Source organism: Wyeomyia smithii, chromosome 3 (assembly GCF_029784165.1).
Source record: "Wyeomyia smithii strain HCP4-BCI-WySm-NY-G18 chromosome 3, ASM2978416v1, whole genome shotgun sequence".
NCBI classification, from domain to species: domain Eukaryota; kingdom Metazoa; phylum Arthropoda; class Insecta; order Diptera; family Culicidae; genus Wyeomyia; species Wyeomyia smithii.
The window spans coordinates 263,223,958-263,245,060 of NC_073696.1; the positions used below are offsets into that span (position 1 = coordinate 263,223,958).

The following is a 21,103-nucleotide window of genomic DNA, read 5'->3' on the forward strand; positions in this document are numbered from 1 at the left end:
TACAAATTTAAGGCAACGGTCCAGTCGTACACCGAGGATTTGAATAGCCTTTTTAAAAGGGATTGGGGTTCCGTTCGAAGTAACGGCCTTTGGTAGTGGACGATGGCGAGATCTGCATATGTGGGACCTCAGCAGCTGATACGGCGGCTTGAATTTTCGTGTGTAGTCTTTTCAGAGTGCGACCCACTGCTTGCAGGACAACATCGTCTGCGTATACGAAGATGTACACATCCTTCACGAGGGATTTGAAAATACCGTTCATGGCGATTAAAAAGATGGTGACACGCAGGAAATTCTTTATGAAGTGCAATAGATTTCCGCCTAGTCCCCATTCGATAAGCTGTTGAATAACGCGTGGGGTCCACGCGCGGTTGTATGCTTCTGCCAAATCCAGAGATACGATGTCCACGTGCATATCTTCCTCCACTGCGTCTTGTAATACGTCTGCGAGGCCTGCGAAGTACGTACTCGTCCCGTGACCAGGGCGGAAAGCGTGTTGGCGGTGGTCTAGAAGAGCGTTGTCCTCGAGGTGTTTAATCAGGCGACGGTTGACCATCCTTTCTAATATTTTGCTGGCACAGCACGTCAACGATATAGGACGATAGTGGCTTGGAGTAAAAGCTGCTTGACCTTGTTTAGGGATAGGGACTACTAGGCTGTGGTTCCAGGCTGCAGGTAGGGTGTTGTTTGTCCAATGACTGTTTAGAAGGTTCAGGAACGCTAGTTTAGTTTCGACTGGGAGGTATTTAAACATAGGGTAACCAATATCGTCAGGGCCGGCGGAGTTCCCTTTCCCTTTACACGCGGAAAGGAGCGTTGATAGCTAGGGGAGGGTTGTCTTCCGGGATGACCATGTCATTCAACGATAGTGTGGTTACGTTGTTTCGCCGTATAAAATCATTGTCTTATCTGTCGATGGCAGATAAGGAGGCGAAATAATCGGCAAGAGTGTCAGCGACAATTATGGGATCACGTGTGATACCATCTGGCGAACGGATAGCTATCCCTTTCGCTTTTCGTTTTCCGTTTAAGGCATTAATTTTGCTCCATATATCGGATGTCGATTGACCAGCGTTAATGCTTTCTAAGAACTCGTTCCAACTGTTTGTTTTCGCTGATCTAATGATCTGGCGGCATTCGTTTCGCCTCATTCGATATAGCTCGATAGCCTTATCTTTATCTGGGTGGCCGACAGGGAGTCGTTTAGCGGCTCGAAGTGCCTTCCTTCTGGCTTTAACTGCAACTTTTGTTTCGGGAGACCACCAATGAAGCGGTTTCCGACCGGGGTTTGAACTTGACTTAGGGATAGCCGCGTTGGCCGCTATGAGAATGCACTCCTCCAATTCCTCCATGTTTACCAATGGACTTTTCTTTGTTAGCTGAACCATAGTTTGTGTGTACATCTCCCAATTGGCCTGGCCGTATAACCATCTATGACGACGAGATGTTACTGGGGTAATGTTTCCCATAGAGACGATGATTGGGACATGATCGCTGCCTGTCGGGTCTTCCAAAGTTTTCCATATGAACCTGTTAACAATGGAGGAGCTGACGGCGGATACGTCGATCGCTGTTTCGGTTTGTCCACGGATAAATGTCATGGAACCGTCGTTAAGAACAACGAGGTCCAAATTTTCCAATATTTTGGCGAAAGTAGAGCCGCGGTGGTTGGCTTTTAGACTTCCCCACGAAGGATGGTGTCCGTTAGAGTCACTGAGAACTAAAAGTGGACCTGAAATATTCTCTAGTGTATGCTGAAGTTTGGGGTGAAGGTCGGCAAGTTTACCGTTGGGCAAGTAAATGCTTACAACCGTTATCGGAAAAGGGTAATCTAACTTTATACCGACGATTGGGAGATTAATGTCGAAGTGCATCGGGGAGAATTGAATGTCTTCTGATATGCCAATCGCTACGGAATGGTAGATGTTAGATTGGCTGCAATTATAGATCCAGCGATACTTTCCGCCGAGTGTACGATTCATATGTGATGGATCGGCTCTATGTACCTCCTGTAAAGCAATTTTAACGGGGGAGTAGTTTCTCACCAAGAGTTCTAGGTCGCCAAGGTTTTTATAGTAGCCATTGATATTCCACTGTATGGAAAAAGTTGGTTGCTGCGATCTTCCCGGTTCAAAGGATCGGGTGGTTAGATTGGCCGATGTGGGGGTAGTGAAGGGTCCCGAGGCCCTATTGGGTTGAAAAACTCTGGCCGTGGGATTAAGTTATGGGGCATTTCCTTTCCAGTGATCTTGCGGGGGGAAAGTGAGGTTATCACGCGACCCCGAAAGATGTTGAAGATCGGGAGTTAACATTTGTGGTATTGCGGGGCATGATCTGATGGGAGCAGTGTTTGAATGAGTCACACCGGTGGAGAATGATCGACTGTAAGGCTTTGATGACGATCCTGCTACGGGTAAGGCAGTGCCTCCTGTTTCCGCATACCAACGATCGTAAACTTCTGAATCGGTACGGGCGAGTATCGGTATGGTTTTTCTGTTGGGGGGTCTAATAGATCTCAGGTGGTTGGTGACATCCTGTAGGGGGGTCGTGAAGTTATCACTCGATTCAGCTTCCAGGCCTCCCTCGGTGTCCTGTTGGGAGATTGTGATGTTATCACTCGACCCGGTGGCGCCCAAAAAGAGTCCCGACCGAGTTTCCAAATAGGCCATCTCATCTTCAGTGTTCGAAAAGCTTTTGAGTCCGTTGTTGTCCTTAGGGGGATACAGGATAACTTGCTTTTCCGTCCCTTTCGCGACCCAAACAGAAGACCTAGGGTTGTCCGCCTCTTCGTTGCTGTGCGTACCGACAGGGCCTCGGTGCTCCTGTGATCCGGTCACGTTTGTTGTTTTTGTGGTGGTGGTGGAAAAGGTGTTCGCGGTAGCGGATCCCGAGGGAGTAGATACAAGGTTTTGGTTGGTTGGGATTGTGGTGTATGATGTGGTTATAATTCTGTTAGAGTGATTTTTGTCCTCAGCGGCTGGTTTCTTGCAGTTACGATTTTGAATAGGTTTTGGAGCCATTGGTGTTGTAGGAAGTGTTGTTTGTCGGTTAGGTGTTAGGCCAAGCTGAGGACGAGGATGAACAGGTTTTATTGGAGTTCCAACGAATCTATTTGATTCATTGGCTCGTCGCCCGATGATATCGCTAGGTCTAGGTTATCGGTAGTACCCGAGAGCATGTTACCATTCTGGCTCGGAGTTTCTTCGAAGTCCGAAAAAATGAATGGTGAGTCAGTTCCTTTTCTTCTTTTCGGTTCCAAATTCTTCTGTAAAGTGGGTTTTTTCTTAGTTCCGGTGTTCTTCTGATGCTTGGATTTTGATTGGGAGGTATTGGTTACATTGGATATTAGATCTTCGGTTGGTTTTGTTGTGTTAGCTGACAGTAGTTCATCTGATGTTGGTAGGGAGTTCTGGGTTTGGTTGGCACGAAGGGTAGCAATCTCGTAATCTTTAGAGGCCACATCTTTTTTGAGTTGCTGAACTTGGGAGACCAGGTCAGAGATTGTTCCGTATTTTTTCGTTAATGTCATCCTATCTTGTCCTGTAAGGGCGTTTTGCAAGCTTTTGATTCTCGCGTCTTTACATTGCAGTTCTTCGCGGAGCTCGGTGATAGCCAGCCTGAATTCGACTAATGTTTGTACATTAGAGTCATTAGCCACTGGGCTGGTCTTTAGTGTTTCTTCAAGAGCGTTAATTTTCCTGTCCTTATCAACTAGTTCCTTGATTGCTTGTTCCAGCCTCAATTCCAGAGTTTCAATCGTCTTATCTTTACTATCTTTGGTCACACCTGCAAAGGATTTGTTGCCAGTGGCCGTTTCAAAGATCCTTCTCGCTGCGAGGTACGAGATTCCCTTGTCCACCCGAATCCGCTGAATGGCGTCTTCTTGTTGATATACCGGGCAATTGCGACTAGAGATTGAGTGAAGGTTTGTTAAGCATCTGGGGCAGAAAGCGGTTGCAGTACAAGGGGAGTTTTCCACAATAGTGTGTTTCTGGGCACAGTGACCACAAGTAGAAGTTAGTTGCTGGCATCGCAGTTTAGTATGTCCGAAAGTGTAGCACTTGAAACACAACATTGGGGCAGGGTAGTAAGGACGAGTTTTGCATCGGAGGTATCCGATATCAATGTGCTCAGGGATCCGTGTCCCTTCGATTGTGAGAATGATTGTTGCGGTGGGTTCCCTTTCGTTTCCGGGGCCGGTTCGTCTCGTGATCCGGCGAATACTTTCGACTTTTTGTTGTTTTAGATTTGATAAGATAACTTCATCTTTTACCTGTGCGATTTCCTGGCAACTGATCACGCAGCGAACTGTGTTGAGATTTGCATGTTTGGTAATTTGAATCTTAGTTCCATCATCTAATTGGTTCAAAGAGAGCATGCGTTCCACTTGCCATTTAGATCTAACCTTGGGAGCATAGGTTTTACCTCTAGCCTCGGGAATAGCACCGTCAATTTTACCCTTAATCCACCCTTCGATCGATGAGCGGATCATGAATGGGTTTGATGGTAGTTTTCCATCTTCGAGAGCTGATTGAAGTTTTAATACCACCAGTTCGCCATGGAGTCCATTAGGATTCATGTAGGACGGTAACGTTGCGCCGGTGTACGAACTATCCAAATATTGAGATATTCCTACCCCCACCTGAATCAGGCAGAGGTGGAAACATCCCGTCCAGCGACATCGCTGGCACGGGGTCAAGTAGTGATATAGGTTGCCAGCAGTTTTTTTTTTCCGATAGCCGCTCAGATGAATTACAACCGATACAGGGGAGCGAAGGGATTTGCTCTACGAGAGAGGAACGGTAGAGAGACGAAGACTTGTATGCAAGTGACGCGCACTGCAATGGCTTCCGAAAAGATAGCGTCTTTGTGATCTGCCTGATTAGAACAAACGAATCTTTCCAAAAATATCACTCCGCTTAGATCACTGGTTATAAACACTTTCGCTTTTAGGAGGTCAGCAGTCGACCCCTAAAATGAAATTAGTGAACCGATCGGATATATATGCCCGATTTCAATCGCGGCGACGTAAGAATAAAACGATATATTGAGATGACGTCCGACCGCGACGAAAACGAACTGACGTGACGACTGTACAAAACGGGTTCTAAAAACCTTTAAAATATTAAAAAAAAATTCGACTAGAGCTGGATGTTTTGCTGAACGTTTGATTATAAATTTCTGTGATATTTAGTCCATAGGAGATAGGAAAACATGGTAGGTACTACATACTTCTATTCCGAACTGTGGACGAAATAACTTTGCCAAGTTTTACATGTTCTACACTTTAGTTCACTAACAATAACAGCAATACTAGATTTTGCCCATTTTGAAACAACACAATGCAGATCACAATAACTCGATGTGACAATTATAGTTTTTTGAGCATCTTGGGCGTTTATGACTTTCGAGGCAAGGAATCGCTAGAAATTTATGCTATAAATGCCGATTTTGAGAGTTAGTCTACAAAACACTCTCAACAAATCTTTTTCAATTTAGTATTTAGGAGTCCTTAAAAACTTGTACATTATTACGGATTAATACGGATTTCTGGTTCCTTTTCAGCTTATTAAAAAAACTTAAGTGCGGAGATTGTTTGGTTCTCCTAACAGTGTAAAAATTGGTTTCCTAAAGAATGATTTCGATTTACTTCTCCCAAGGCAGACGAGTCCAGGTTTGTGCTGATTCACACCTTCTTTAAACGTCACACAGTACTTTCAAACTGATTGCCGAATGAATCTCAAAATTTTGCTCTTATTTGTATTCATTTTTTTAATAATAAAATTAGCAAAAGCTCTAATGAGATCCACAAATAGTAAACATGTACAAATAATAGGGATGAACTAAAAACTATCAGTTGCCCACTTGAAACTCACCTCCGTCTTCACCCCGCTGTGAATCACGAAATGCAGATTCAAATGCTCCTTCCGCTTGAATCCCTTCAGGCACACGCCACAGATGTACGGTCGCTCCGGGTTGTGACCGAGTTTGTGCCGCTCCAGGTGTTCCTTCCGCTTGAGACCCGCCCCGCAGATGTCACAGATGAACCGCCGCTCGATCTTGTGCACCGCTAGGTGCTGCTCAAGGCACTCCTTCTCCGGGTAGGCCATGTGGCACTCGGGGCAGCAGAACAGAACCGTCCCGTCCAGGGCGGTGGTGATATGCACTTGTCCCGGTTTTTGGCGTTTCGGCTTCGGTGGTTTTGATTTGTACTTTCGCTTTTTCCGAGCCTTGGCGGTAACTGTGGGGGTTCCATTTTCACCGGGTGCCGTCGTGGAGGTGGCCGCCGCCGTCGTATGTGTGGAGGTTGCTTCGTGTAGGGTACTACTAGTGGTGTCCCCGGATACGCTGCTGGTGTCTTTAAAGCTGCTATCCGCCTGACTGCTGTCCGCTCCGAATTGTGTGTTGTCATTGGAGTTTTCTTCGATTATTTCCCGCTTGATGAACGCGGTGGTTCCGGGCGTGTTCGGTATGGACCCTCCGATCAGATGATCGCCATGCGCTAAAGGTACAGTCGGCTCGTTGTTGTTGTTGTTATTGTTGATCTTAAGGAACGGTTGCAGGTTCAAGCTGTGACTTCGTTGCTGCAGAAATTCCGCAATATCGGCACCGAAGGCTGGAGCTGCTGTGAGATTAGGGATGCTGTTCCATACGGCTTCCTGTTTTATTTGTCGTATGGGGGGAGGTTGGTCGTTTTCTATTTTTATAGCGGGATGAATGGGTGGATCGTTATTTTGGATTTGTTGTTGTTGCTGTTGCTGCTGCTGCTGCTGCTGTTGGAGCAGTGAGGCGTTCTGAGCTTGTGCTAGCAATTGCAGATCTTGGGGTTGTAAGGCGGCGACTATCGTCATTCCCTCCGGAAGACCATGATTGTGCATCATCTCTTCGTCCTGCGGTCCGTACGCAACCGTCAGAACAGTGGTTCCTTGCTGGAAACCTTGAATAGGTATTTGCATTTGTCCCATTTGAAACTTTGGAGCTTGCTGGGCCGGTTGGGGCATAGGATTGGGGTTCAGCACCTGGATCTGTACCGTCTGCTGCGCGTCTCCTGGCTTCGCACCGGGCATCGTTATCGGCAGGGTGATGTAGGCGGGTGTCGCTTGTTGCATGTTAGCCGCCGCAGCAGCCACTGCTGCTGCCTGTTGTTGCTGCTGAAATGCAGTCGCGGCTGCCATCGCATTTCCGTCCATCGGTCGCAGGAATTGCATCCCGCCATCAGCTCCAGATACTAAACCAAGCACCTGCAAGGAAAGAAAACATAGAGGAGTGTGAGTCTTGCTGCTAATTGTCAATATTAAATAAGATTTTCATAAACTTAGAGAAATGTTATACATGTGAACATAGTGGATGAGCAGTAACTATAATCGCAGTGACGAACCTCTACTGATAAAACTCAATTATCATCTGCGAATGCTCATCTCTTACCTCATCGTAAGCGAACTCGTATAGGTAAGTCGAAAAAATTCCAAAGCCACGCGATCAAAACATGACCAACTTGTTCACGCTAGCTTGACTGGCCCCGGAGGGAACCTCTACCTTTACATGCTATGTACGAGCCCAGAAAACTACGGTACATAGCAGAGAGGTGTATATCGTCGTTCGTGGCTGCCGTCCGTTTAATAAAATAGTTACCGAAGCAGGAACGTTGTTTTCTCCCGTATTGCTTAGCTGCAGCACGATCATGTCTCAGTAATCAACCACGTTGCTCGCATTTCCTATTGGCAAACCGATCACGATCGCTCATATTTTCATTTATTCCACCTTGGCAGGGTACACAAAAACGGCTGCTCACGGTACGAATTGCCACTGTCTCAGTTTTCAGTGTGGAATATAAATATAGATACCAACAACACGGCAAACATAGCCAACCGAGCGGCGGAAGAAAGAGAAGCATCGTAATAGCGGACATTCGACAATAACCTGGTGGTGGTTCGAAGATATTTGCGGCAGAGTAGAGTAGAGTAGAGCCGGTGGAAGCAAAAACTTTCACTTTTACTTGAACTTATTTAAACTTTATATGGCGTCGCCGACTGTGAACGAAAGGAATCACCACTCCGGAGCGACGTCACCAGGTGTAAATATCTTGTCCCAAGCGGTTGTTGCTTGGTGGAATTACCGCTTGAGGTTGAATTTTATGGTGCCTCTTGAACCGTTTGCTCCGACGAGGAAAGGTCATTTTCGGTTGATTTCTGGAGATCTGACTAATATACTCGGATGGGATAGAACTTCCGTGAGAATTTTTTCAGGCAGTTTTTGCTTATTGGCTAAAAGCGTAAATACGATGAAAAAACATAGAGATACTGAATATATAACAATTTATTTATAGAAATACAACTTTTTCGGTTCGGTCAGATTTAAATCAATGCTAATCTTATAACGTTCCGAATATAGCAAAAAATACACGTTACTATTGTATTAATCGCCTGCACGACTATCTATCGCTTTAGTGGCTTACCTCATCGGGACCATCAGATTTACTTCCTCATGCAATAAAACGGATCATCGTCACCCCTGAGCATTTGGATAATTTGAAAAATTAATTTCGATATGTCAGTCAAGACATGTAGCTAAAGTTTTTATGAGTTTTGTTGAAATTTGGTGAGAATTAAAGCGATAGTAGTATCTTTGATTAAGAAAAATATTCTGTGAAAAAGTTCTTCATAAAGTTACAAAAGACGAAAGCCGTTTGTGCCCTACATTCGAGGGTAGTAGTTTGTATAGTTTCTGTTTAAACGCAGTTTCTTATTGCATTTTTTTCTTATACCTTTGTTCGAAAATGGCTGCTTTTCAATTTCAATGGCTTCGGTGAAGCAGCTTTGGATTTGATTCCTCAACGGGAGTGTTTCGTTTATGAATGTAATCCGGAATCGGATGTGGGAATGCAATCCGGGGTTACGGGTATTCTTGGTTCAGACTGGAGCCGGACCAGCGCGCAAAAGCTACAAAATCGAGTGTGAATTTTTTTGGGTAACTTTTATCGATATTTTCTATTCTATGGTTGATGCATTGATACAACTATACGAAATAGCGTCGAATCGATACTTTATATGAAAAGTGTTTTCACTTTAAACTTCATTGAAAATGATATATGCTAATTAAAATCAAGGACTGTTATGCTAATAATTTGGACGTAGTACATCCACAGAACAAAAAAAAAATCGAGATTTTGTGGAACTTCTCATTCCCACAAAAAAAAAAAAACCTAGAAAACGCTAAAATTTTACATAGGGCTGTTATGCAAATAGCGGCAGCATACAGCATTGCATTTCGCAAAAATCATGTTTTGCTTTGGGAATGTTTTAAAAACAAGGAACCTAAGTGAGTCTACTCAGCCAAGGGATGTTGAGTGTCGTTTTTCGTCTGTGAACAATTGCCCTAGCGGCAAAAAAGGACGGGTTTTCTTAATCGCATCGTGACGAGTAATGAAAAATGTATTTATTACAACAATTTGAAAAAATATGTGTATTTGGTGTTTTTTATTATGAGCTGCTAAAACCGAACGAAACCATCAATGGGAAACTGTATCGACTTCAAATGCTACGATTGAGTCGAGCAATGCCTGAAAAAAAAAACCCATAAAAAAGAAGAGGCACGAAAAAATTATTTTACTGCATGACAATGCTCGACCTTATGCTGCCAAAGTCATAAAAACTTACATAGAAACCCTCACCATATTCCCTAGATATTGAGACGTCCGATTATGTTCCGTTCAATGACACGTGGACTTGGAAATTGAAAAATGGCTTGATTCGTGGATAGTCTCAATTCAAAAGACAGATTTACATTGTGTCTTAGCTGTCAATGGATGGAAAAATAGATCTTGAACAAAAACGTAGCGTAATGGTTATCTTGTTCTGAGCTATAAATCTTTCACCATCTTTGGATTCAGAAGACGTTATTCTGAAGATGTAAAGCCCTAAAATCGAGGAACTAAGTTGCCAGCCTCGAATCAAGTTTGTACTATGCGGTGGTGCATCGTCTTCCACACGTTGTGGTCAGTTCCGAAAAGTTTTCGAAGACTCGGGGCGACAATTTTATCCAAAACAATCATTATAATAAACATCCTTGACTTTGTTCTGTACACTAAAACAGTTGGCTGGAAAGTCTATGTATAATTAACCCTCTAGTGCCCAAATTATTTTCAGACGGACTTCGAAAAAATCACTATGAAGCTTCATAAACATTTTTTAAGTATTGATTGAAGCTTTTTAGGGGTTTGACTGAAGACCGTCTAAAGGCGGCACTGGGCACTAAAGGGTTAAACAGAAGATCGAGTTCCGAATCTGAATGTAGCACCATGGCTCTGTTTTTTTGAAGCTACTCCAGGACAAATAGTTCTCATAAAAAAAAGTAAGATCGTGACCAGCATGCCGTGGTAGTACCATTTTCACTCTATACAAACTCTTTTTCTGAGAGGACTCGGAAGCCCCGTGAACTTTATGCATCTTATAGGTTTTACATCCAACGTCAGTAGACAAAATTTTGTGGACAGATTTAATAGTTATAGAATATTCAGAATAAAGAGCGAATAAAAGTTATTGAGTTTTAAGAAGGCTTGTAAATTTCAGGATATGAAAGATGGTACCGTCTGCCGGGATGACATTAGGCCACGGGAAATGTTTGAATGTGAAATTAGTCGAGATTTCTAGAACCTGATGCCTCAAATTTAATATCACATTTAACACGACATATTTATTCACAACTTGAAATGGAATATAGATAATATTACTGAGCTGTTGTACCTAAATAATGTTCCAAAGCACAGGGTGGAAAACACGCGCAAATAACGTTACCAACAAAAGTCCCATGCAAACCAACCCGATCAAGAAATCGCATTAACTTACTACTCAGATGGAACGCCAGGATGTCGTCTCCAATGTGTTGAGAAAACATTATGTATTGAACCTGTCTTGATTCAGAAAATAATGTTTTTTCCAAACTATGCACTTTTCGAGCTCTCCGGAGGTAAGATTGTGCCAAGCTATAAGGATCGGTGCAGTGTGCCTAATTCACACTCTCGACAAAATTATATCAGTGTACATCGAAACACTTGCATTGTTGACATAGCTATGATGTTATATAGAATAATGACTAGAAGCTTGAGAACTGTAGGCTAATACTTTCCAAAAGGAAAATTACAATGACTGAGTGTAGCAAAAATTGGTACACTTATTCTATTTAAGCTTGATGACTTACAAAGAAAGGCAGGAGGGTTATGGGTGCGTGTCCAGCGGCTTTGAGATCTCCAATAGAATATACAGTGGTAAATGACAAATGATAATTGAAAAGATTAGTCTTCTGAGGCGTTATGCTCTCCCTACCTTTAAATTCGATCCAGTCATACATTTTTTATAATTTCTATGAAACATAATTTCTGGTCAAGCCAATTAATATTCCACGTAGTAAATAGTCGGATCTACAAATACTATTTTATAATTTTATTCATGCGTATTATTGGTAGATACCATGGAATGGGGTGAAATTGATCAATTTTTATAACAATTTCCAATTAACTAGCTTCATGTACATTTTTCCCGAAATAGTATAATTTTAAAACAAGTACTGGTATGTGCTCCAGTAAACCTCTATGGCTATTGGTGAAATTTCTGTCGTCTACTTCATGAAATAAATTCGATAATTCTATGGTACTAGGTACTATGAGGTTAATGGGGGGGAAATTGCTCACTATTGAAATTCATACATTCTTTTGGCAATGTGCTTTTTTTCGATATGTTCAAGTTAAATGATGATTTCTGTACTGAAAAATATCATTTACAGCTAGTTTGGAAACGAAAATAACGATATTTCAGGTTAAAATTTGTTTATTTTGGTTCACGAGCTGCTTGTTGCTAAATTTGCTCTTATTTGATTGTCGTTAGACCGATTCAATTCGGTTTGTTGCAAAAGCTCAAAAACTAGCTCTGAAATTAATATCTCTGTGGTTTTCTGCGAATTCATCAGTATTTTTTTAATGGTATAGAATGATCATTGTTGAAAATTACATTTTTTGAGCTTTTATCAAACTTTACACTTCTCCAAATTTAACGTAATTATCCCTCAGCTAAGATTACTTTAAGAAAATTCAATTCTTTTTTTTGTTATTTGGAAACTTGTTTGATCAAATTTGATTGTGTTTTGACTGAGTTAGAGGAATTTTTCGAAAATATGAAAAATTGCATCGGGCATGCAAGGGTAAACTTTGACAGGTATGTGAATCATGCAAAAGTTGCGTTTAAGGACACGGTTATATTGCCTAGTGTTGTAAGAGCAATATCTTTTGATTAGTATTTTTTATCACGAATTTTCAGGTGATCAATTTCACCCCATTCCACGGTACACTACTTTTAATTTTTCATGTATTAAACTCAACTTTTTGCTTTTGGCACAATGTCACCTTCTATATGGTGGGGTGTTATTAGGCCAAAGTTCATGTATTTTTAGCAACATTATAGTTTATAGTAACTTATTGCGTAACCATATTTGCGACAGTTGTTAACTAAACATCCAAGTATGCATTGACGCGTTTTGGATGAAATTCATTGCTTTAATGTGTGCATTACAAGCTAAGGAACAAATACGTATCCTTATTTGGCACAATCTCAACCCGGCAGATGGTATTACCGGTGTACTTGCATCATAAACCCCAAACGATAATATGAACGAGAAATGGAAAAAGAGACCATTTTAAGTGAAAAAAGATACCTTTCGTAGATAAAAGAAACTTTTCATAGACTAGCTTTCAAAAAGAGACCAAGTTTCTGAAAAGAGACCAGTACTAGCCTTACACCGGATACACTCAAACTCACAACTTTGATGATCTGCTGTTTTTGTAGATCGTTACCGACCTGATTTTCTACGGTCTTTCAAACGTTTGAGTATGGTGCAAGGGCGGACACCGGCCAAAATTCACTTTACTACGACTACTCGAAGTTGCTTCATCGTGTTTGATACAACACACATCTGACTGACAATCAACACCATGCGCATTTGTGATTGCATACATATGTCGTTTTCGTTTTCGCGTGTAGCTACACTCAAACGACACTTTTGACACCGTAAATGTTTTATTTGACTTTTCGGACTACCCTTTTTCTGTCTCTGACTACACTTTTTCTGTCCCTGACGACACCCGAAAAACCAACACATTCACACGTATTGTCAAAACTGGTTTGTTTTGTTTTTCATTCCACGTGGTAAAGGGTCAGGTAATTTTTTTTCAGCACATTTGCGAGATGTACATATGAAATGAAAACGAGACAAAATGACGAATGTGATAATGACCAAAACAAAACGAATTGACAGCTATCCCATTATTACGCATACCAATGCAATGACACTGAAAATATTTTATTTGAAGCTGCAAAGTATTGTCCAGAAAAAGTGTAGCTACACCGCTAAAACGAATACGACAATAGAGTGAGAACTCACACTAATATAATAAACGAAAGGAACAGGAAAGAGAAACACTCGAAAACTAGCATTTGAATAAATTGAACACGGTGTAAATGCGAAATGCTGTACGTAGTGTTGTGTTCGTTTTTGAGGCGTATGCTAATGTAGAACAGCTGATAACAACCAAATATGGTAGTTTTCGGGATGAGGATGATGCCCAGAAGCCGGAAAACCTCGAACGCTATTCTTAAATCAAAGATGACACTTTCCAGTTTCTGAAAAATAGCCTAAAATGGTCAAATATTATCCAATATTTGCTGAATCGGGATGATACCCCGTGTTGTTGGTTTTCGCGGCATTTCGCGGATTTGCCGGATTTGATAATTTCGCGGTCGATGCTGGATTTCGCGGAATTTGCGACTTCCGCGAAATCGCGATTTACCACTGTCCCTACTCATACCTATAGCTAACCACCTAGAGACTGGCAGTTCGCTACCACTGGCGTGTTGGAGGTTGACCCGCTACACACGTTGTAGCTCCAGGGCTATCTGAGACGCGGCTGCACATACCGCACCCCAAATATCCGTATCCTTGCATATCATCCGAACTAAGTTGTCCGGAATAGTGTCTGGCTTACTCACTTCTCCACATCCACGAACTCGGGACACATGGAGAACTCCGCGTGTCCGAACTTTTGTAGGGAAGGCCTGAAGCTGCCATGGCCTGACAGAATCTACGCCAGGTAGAAGTTTTTTCTCCATCCACCCTTCGCGCAATTGGACCATTTCCGCTGCCATCTGATCATCGAGAATGACCTTCTGGTACCTCGTATGCTCCTTGATCACAATAATCGAGGTATTCTACATCCTCCTTAATGGTGATGCTCATAGGCACCACGCTGGTCCACCATATCTAAGTATGGACGAAACCACGCCGGCAAGAAAATCGCGGTTGCTCTTGAACGTAAGCTTGTCGTCAACCATAACCCTCAAGAGTTTCAAAGATCGCTTTGAGGTAATGGTGCAGTCTCCGACTCATGTTGCTTTGATTTACAATTATTCACCGTGACCTCCGTCTTATGGAGTGCATCTAGTCTGCGACCTTGCGTATGCAGTGCCCGGTCATCAGCTCGACTTCTTCGATCGACTCGCCGCAGACCTCCAGAGTTATGTCGTCCGCAAAACCAACGATCCCAACCCCTGCAAGGAACTTTCGCTTCAACAGTCCGTCATATATGACATTCCACAACACCGGGCCCAGGCTGGAACCTTGCGATACTCCGGCGGTGATTGGGATGCATTCTGACCTTCCTTCATGCTGTAAACTAGTACTCGATTCCAGAAGTAAGTTTCAAAAATCTTGTATAACGACACCGGTACCGGAGTCCCAGCGCCATTGAACGCATTCTTCACGTCAAGCGTGATGTTTGCGCAATAGTGAATGCTCCTTCTTTTGAAACTTCGGCAATAGGACCAGTGTCTGTCGCTTCCACCTCTCCGGAAAGATGCACTTCTGCATGACTATTTGAAGCAGCTTGGGGGTCACTTTAATGGCTGGCTTGATGGCTAGGTTCGGGATTCCATCCAGTTTAGGTGCCTTGCTTACCTTTCAGGAGTTGGCGAGTTCCTCATTCGTACCCCTCACCTCCTCCTCAACCACCGACATGGCTGTCGTCGCTCACGGATTGGATGTCCGACAGGTTGGCCGACCAGCCCTGGTCTGTGTCTAAGATACTCGGTTGTCGGACGTGAGACTGGACCGCCGGTGGCCAAGGACTTGGCTCTTGGCGTGAAAAAAATCCATCGATGATACGCTCCAGCATCGCTGGTGATCGTTCTGCAGCAAAATTAATCAAGTCTATATATTATATTGTATAGTTCTATATAATATTGTGATTCTAGTGGTTTTGACAGTTAAAAAAAATCTAGGGACCTTTTACTTTATTTGGCGCATTTGGCTTCCACATGAAATTAAAGCTCTTGAGTCATCTTATCTCTTTGCTATATATTGTGACCATGCGTTTTGAAGTACCGTAAGCCGTGGTGAGATTGTGCCATATAAACCCATTGTTTGTCAGCCATCTCATGGCGATCACCATCCAAACATTCTTGAATAAGTATTGTTGAATACTTAACCAAGAAAGACTAGTCTTCTGACCCGGGAGAGATGAATGACAAGTCATGGGTTGGATGGCACAATCTCACCTCGGCTGACGATACTACTAGTGTACAATAATAACACAAATTTTTAGAAAAATCCATCAAGTCTAGCAGGAGTAATTGCACTTTTTGTGGTTCGGGGTTCTCTTCAAATGTTTTCCGCTAGATGGCAGTAGTGATATTTGATTTTGGGACATTATATTAGATTAGTTATACTGGGTCGTTTTCGACTCTTCAAATTGTAGTGCCATTTTCATGGATATGATATTTCGTAGTAAGATGATTTTGTTGTAAAATTATCATTAACGAAGATTATCGAACGAAGAAACGAAATCGTTTTCAAGAAAAAACAAAATGAAGAAATTGGTTGTTTCTCAGAAAAGACGTGTGATTAAGTCTTTTCAGCTGGTAGCAAAAACGAATATGTTTCATGGAGAAGGCGATTCGGATAATATGTGTTTCTCATATTTCATTATTTTCTCCATGGGTTACCATACAAAATACGACTTTAAGCTTGGAGTCGAAAACTACCCGCCAACGTAAGGTAAGTCGGATTTTCTTTACGTGGGTATACGATAATAGCATTTGTTTAGGAGATCATTGATTCTCGGTTCAAATTCAATTTTTTTTCAGTCAGCCTTCTACTTTTACATCTATATAATAAAAAAGGTTTGAAATTTATTTTGGAGGTCGTCGCAAGGTTTCTATTTTTTTGCATTTTTGTAGAGTGTTTCAATCCAGAAAAAAGTAGAGTCAAAAAAATTACGTTATATCGAATTACGTTGTATCGAGGTTACGTTATACCGACGTATAACTTTTTTCTTTCAAGTTTTGTATTTTTTTGTCAACAATAAATTCAACAATAACTTCTGAAAGAGTTCTTTGCAGAAAGGTAAAAAGATTAATGGAAAAATATATGACATAGTTCTAATCGATTTTTTTACTATCGAGAAAACTTTGCAAACGTATTTGCCTTAGATAAAAAAATTAAGATTTCTTAGACGCCCGTGGAAAATCTTCAGTTCGGCTTGGATTAAAAAAAGTACTGCCCATAATTGAAGAATGGGCCATCGGGAAGTTTCCGGTTTGGTCGGGTTCGCGTTTGAAAAACATCAAGCCCGACCATCTTCAATGCACAATCGTCACTTTCGCAAAGGGACAAGCATCCTTCTGCACAAAGTGAGATGTGAACGTTTACAACGAATGTGAGTGTTAATTTGCTCGTGTAATGTTTTTGTAATTTTTCTGTATTCCACTTGCTTGTTGCCGGAAAAATTTCTCATAATTTTAATCTTGTTTTCTGTTCTTATGAAAACAATTTTCTTATTATGACAACACTAGGTTTTATGCAAACATCATGTAGGCATAACCTTCGTAGCAACGAGTGCAAATTTTGTTTGAACTCGCAACCCTGATGTTTTTAGCAACATCATTTTTTCAATATTTTCTCTCTAGTTCTAGTCCACAGATTTCTATTCCAACCGATCAATGATTCACAAGCGTGATAGGTAACAACAATAAACTTCATTATTCCGAAATTATGTGCATTCGTTGTTGTAAACAAATCGTTCCATCAAAGGCACTCGATTATTCACCAATCGCAGTACGTATAATCACAGCCCGTGTGAACTGGAACTGGTTAACAGGAAGCCGCCTGAAGTTGCACATGGGCGCCAGTTTGTCCTGTGTCTCCATCTAGTTGCACACGTGCAGTAACGAGCGCAGCATCCATTAGTGGAGATGATAAAATCGAACAAATAGCTAAACCACATGCAAAGAACATTGCAGCCTCGACTTTAAGCTTGGTTGTCTGGGACTGAACGCGAACGCTCTGATTGGCTTTTGAAGAACAGTTTAGAATGGGACTCGGTAGAATTGTAGCTTCGGTGCACAATTATTAGCTATGCACGTATCGAGTATTCGAGACTAAGAAGCAGCTGAAAAATTGTGTATACATAGATGATGATGAGCTGAGCAATGCTGGTTTATGATGTTGTTGATGCTGGCGGTAGACCTTCACCTCACCCCCGATTGTGTTGTATGAATTTTTTTTTGTTGATACATGGCCCACTTTCAGGCTACCTTGTACTTCCAGCCGAGCCAAGGTACAACACTGAATCAGAGAAAACGGGGTAGAAAGAGATAAAGAAACATTCTTTCATTACTCGCTAATTACACACCCGCGCGAGTGTTTGATAGTTGCGAGTGCTTTTAGATTCGATCTAACCGTACAAAACCAGTCAGAACGCTGCTATTGAATGTTGGGACCATGCAAAAGCTTTTTATGAGCTGATCGTGATCGTTTTTAACTTCTAAAGTTAATCGATCATGCGAAAGAAAAAATATAGTAAGTGTAATTACCTGTCCATTGGCTGTGGTGAGATTTGGAGGAAATTTCGCTGTCGCAAACTGATTTGCTGCCAGTGCTCCGCCAAACGGGGACGAGAACTGTGAAAAGTTCATTTTGGAATACTGGAAGGGAAACAGAAAAATAGAAAAGTATTAAAAATCCATAAATTCTTTGTTTTCGATTAATTACAAGTTTTGTTCAACACATAACGCAACAGTCTTCCGTATAATGTCGGCCAAATTACCTCCAAATAGTTCTCATTGTCGTCCATTCTGGCGTTTTCGCTTGGTCCGGTTCTAACTTCCTTATACCTACAGACGTTTCTGTCGTTGTCTGCCCCTCAAATTTGTCTATCCTTCGTTGGGTAATAGCTTCAAATTAACCAAAGAACTTCCTTTTCGTGGTCGCCGTCGTTGTGAGTAAGTATAATGATGCTTTTAATGCATGACGTTATGCACTGGTTTTTTTTTTCGTTTTCGCTCTTTCTTTTGTTCTTCGTGGCAAAACCAATTGAAGCTAGCACAATCAATACCTGACTGTGGAATCACTTGGCTTCTGACTTCTAGACGACGAATGAGTGAGTTACTGACACACGTGCAACCTGGCACGTAAATTCATCAACCCATTTTCGATAATTTCATTTTCGTCAGACACCATTAAACTCGCCGAGAACCTGGGATTCGAAGGCAATTTCAACGCACGACCGAAACTTGCATATCGTCACTTTTGTTTAGTTTATTTTTCTAGCACTCGATCGCATGTTATGCGGATGAATTTCCCTTAAATTGGCTATTGATGTTTTTTTGACCGTGCTAAAATCGAAATTCCACTGTATCAAATTTGAATAAATTTAAAGAAAAACAACCTTATTTGAGGAACCTAAACTCGAGTTTTGAGAATGGTCGTTTTCCCATACTGCGTTATGAATATAATATTTATACAATTACGGCACTGGTAGTTAGTCAATTGTTGAAAATATAAAACTTTTTCTCTGTTTTACACGAAAATATGAATTTTAAATTGTACAGAAATTTGTTCTTCCAAAAAATTAAAAGAATAATTTTTCCTCTATCTAATGAAAAATTTCAAAAGTTTCTAATTGACTTAAATTTTACATACTAAAAATTTAAAAAATTGCTGATTTTATAAATTTGTTTCGAAATTTCAATTAACGTAGAAAAAAAGTATAATAATTATTATATTTTTCGATAGAAATCAATTTTTTACAACTTATCTATAGACAGTATTTTAGTGGAGGTGAAACCTTTTGATATACAATTATTCAGAGATTTTACTTATTTAAATATAACTAGTCAATGTATTCCAATTCGTTCTGCAGAAAATCTGATATTATTAAAATTCTATGCAAAAACAAAACCTTTAAAACCCGTTACAATTGCTCTTAAAACTGTGGGAATACGACCAAACAAAACAGCATCATTTTTATGTACATATTTTACTAAGAAAAAAATTCCAAATATTGTAGCTAAAATCTTTAACTTTGGATGGAAATTAAGTTACTTTTCTTGAAGGAAAAATTCCACTTTAGAAAAGCTTTCATTTCGATGCTGTTGGCTATTATCGAAAATTTGTTTTGATTGATTAAAGAAAGTAACTAGAAAAAGTTTAGTAGAAGATTTATTGAATTTATGACGCAATTTGTGGACCTAATTGTAGTAGAAAAAGTCAAATTCTTTTAAAATTGATCAACTTTGCCGGAGACTGTGTAGTTTTCATTGCTGGTTCGTTTGAAAGTAAAGTCATCTTTTCGGGAAGCAATATTATGATTTTATTCAAGGAAATCCATCAACCGAATTCGTAGCGATTCGCGTAACATCAGTCGACGAAAAGAAAAAAAAAACAAGAAGTTCGCCTGGTGTGGCCTCAAGGCCGTTCGCAGTTTACTTCCCTTCTTTGATCCACTCAGATCTGCTTTCGTTTTCTCCAAGCGCTGAATCACCAACAGAAGAACACCATATTTTTCCAACTTTCCCACACTCCCAATTCACACCTGTTGCCGAAAGCCGTGCACGTCGTCGTTTTCCCCTTCGATTGAGCACTACTACCTAATAGGGTTGCTGTCGTATTGCATAAAATTCCACACTGTCTTCGTTGTTCCGTTCGTTGGTGCGCACCACCACCCCTCCTTCCGAAATCTCTCCCTCTCTTTTACACCCTTTTGCAGAGATTAAATAAAGACGGCAACAGACAACCGCAGTCAACAACCAGAGATGACCTTTCCTCTTTCGCTGCGCGTACAATCACTTTCACTCTCGAAACGGCAGCAGCGATTTTTCACTCACTTCCTTTTCTCCTCTGCACACACTTCATTCGCAACTTTTCTCTAGTATATACCACAGAAAAACAAGTTTCACTACGGTTGGTCTCCTCCGGAAAGTGCACCCCCACACACCCCTCACATCTTGTTTCCGCACACACTTATCCGGGTGGTATGAAGTACTGTTGGCTTCGCTTTTCGCCGAGTTCCGCTACGTTATTCCCGGGCTAGCACCGTTCCCAAATGGAAAAGCTCGGCTCGAAAACAGCTCAGGAATCCAACCGCACTGAATCGAACGATTACGACGCGCGCCACAGACACGAAACGGTACAGTAACTGGCAAAAAAGCGATCCGCTCCAGTGCACGGTTCACGTCGTTATGTGGCTCGGTGTCCATCCGGAGACCCGATCGAGCCGAGTTTGCTTTTGCTTCCCCAGCCCAGGTAGGCAGAGGCAGGTTGGGCCTCAGTCGATCGAAAAGAGCATAAAAGTAAGAGAGGCTCACTGGAGTCGAGTGAATAATCGGGCTGAGCGAAATGAATTTGCTGTGGTTTTTTTTTGCCGTTTTGATATTGGCTGTTTGTTGTTGCTGGTACATCTTGGATCTTGGATAGATAATAAGTAATGAACGAGTTGATCTTTACTGGACGCCCGTGCGTCCGTCCGGCCATTCGAGAGACCAACGAACTAACCTAAGTCACAAAGCGAGTCGTCCTCGATTGTGCTTCACTCCTCTATTGCGTTTGATTTTTAACACGTTTCGTAACATGATTTATGGAACTGATTCGAAGAAGTTCACTGAAGTCGGATGGATTTGATTAGCTATTTTTTCTCGTTTATATTTGGGTCGACGATTTCCGGTGCGAGGAGCCGGCGCGTGTTATACACGGATGGATTTGTTTTTCCTGCGGTGATGTTTGAATT

General features: G+C 41.6%; 1 protein-coding gene across 4 annotated transcripts in view; it reads right to left on the bottom strand.

Annotated features, from left to right (window-relative positions):
* The window catches only part of LOC129730694 (zinc finger protein 18-like), a 40,943-nt gene that overhangs the window by 3,370 nt on the left and 16,470 nt on the right, over positions 1-21,103 (bottom strand). Inside the window, exons 1-4 of one of the 4 annotated variants that reach the window (XM_055690223.1) lie at positions 20,205-20,564; positions 18,146-18,690; positions 17,913-18,023; positions 5,877-7,241 (exon numbers count right to left, since the gene is read on the bottom strand). In XM_055690223.1, coding sequence (XP_055546198.1) covers positions 5,877-7,241; positions 17,913-18,023; positions 18,146-18,172 — 1,503 coding nt within the window. In that variant the 5' untranslated portion in view covers positions 18,173-18,690; positions 20,205-20,564. Of the gene's footprint in view, positions 1-5,876; positions 7,242-17,912; positions 18,024-18,145; positions 18,982-19,967; positions 20,565-21,103 lie in introns of those variants that run through there. The other 3 variants (XM_055690222.1, XM_055690221.1, XM_055690224.1) reach the window with 3 other exon arrangements.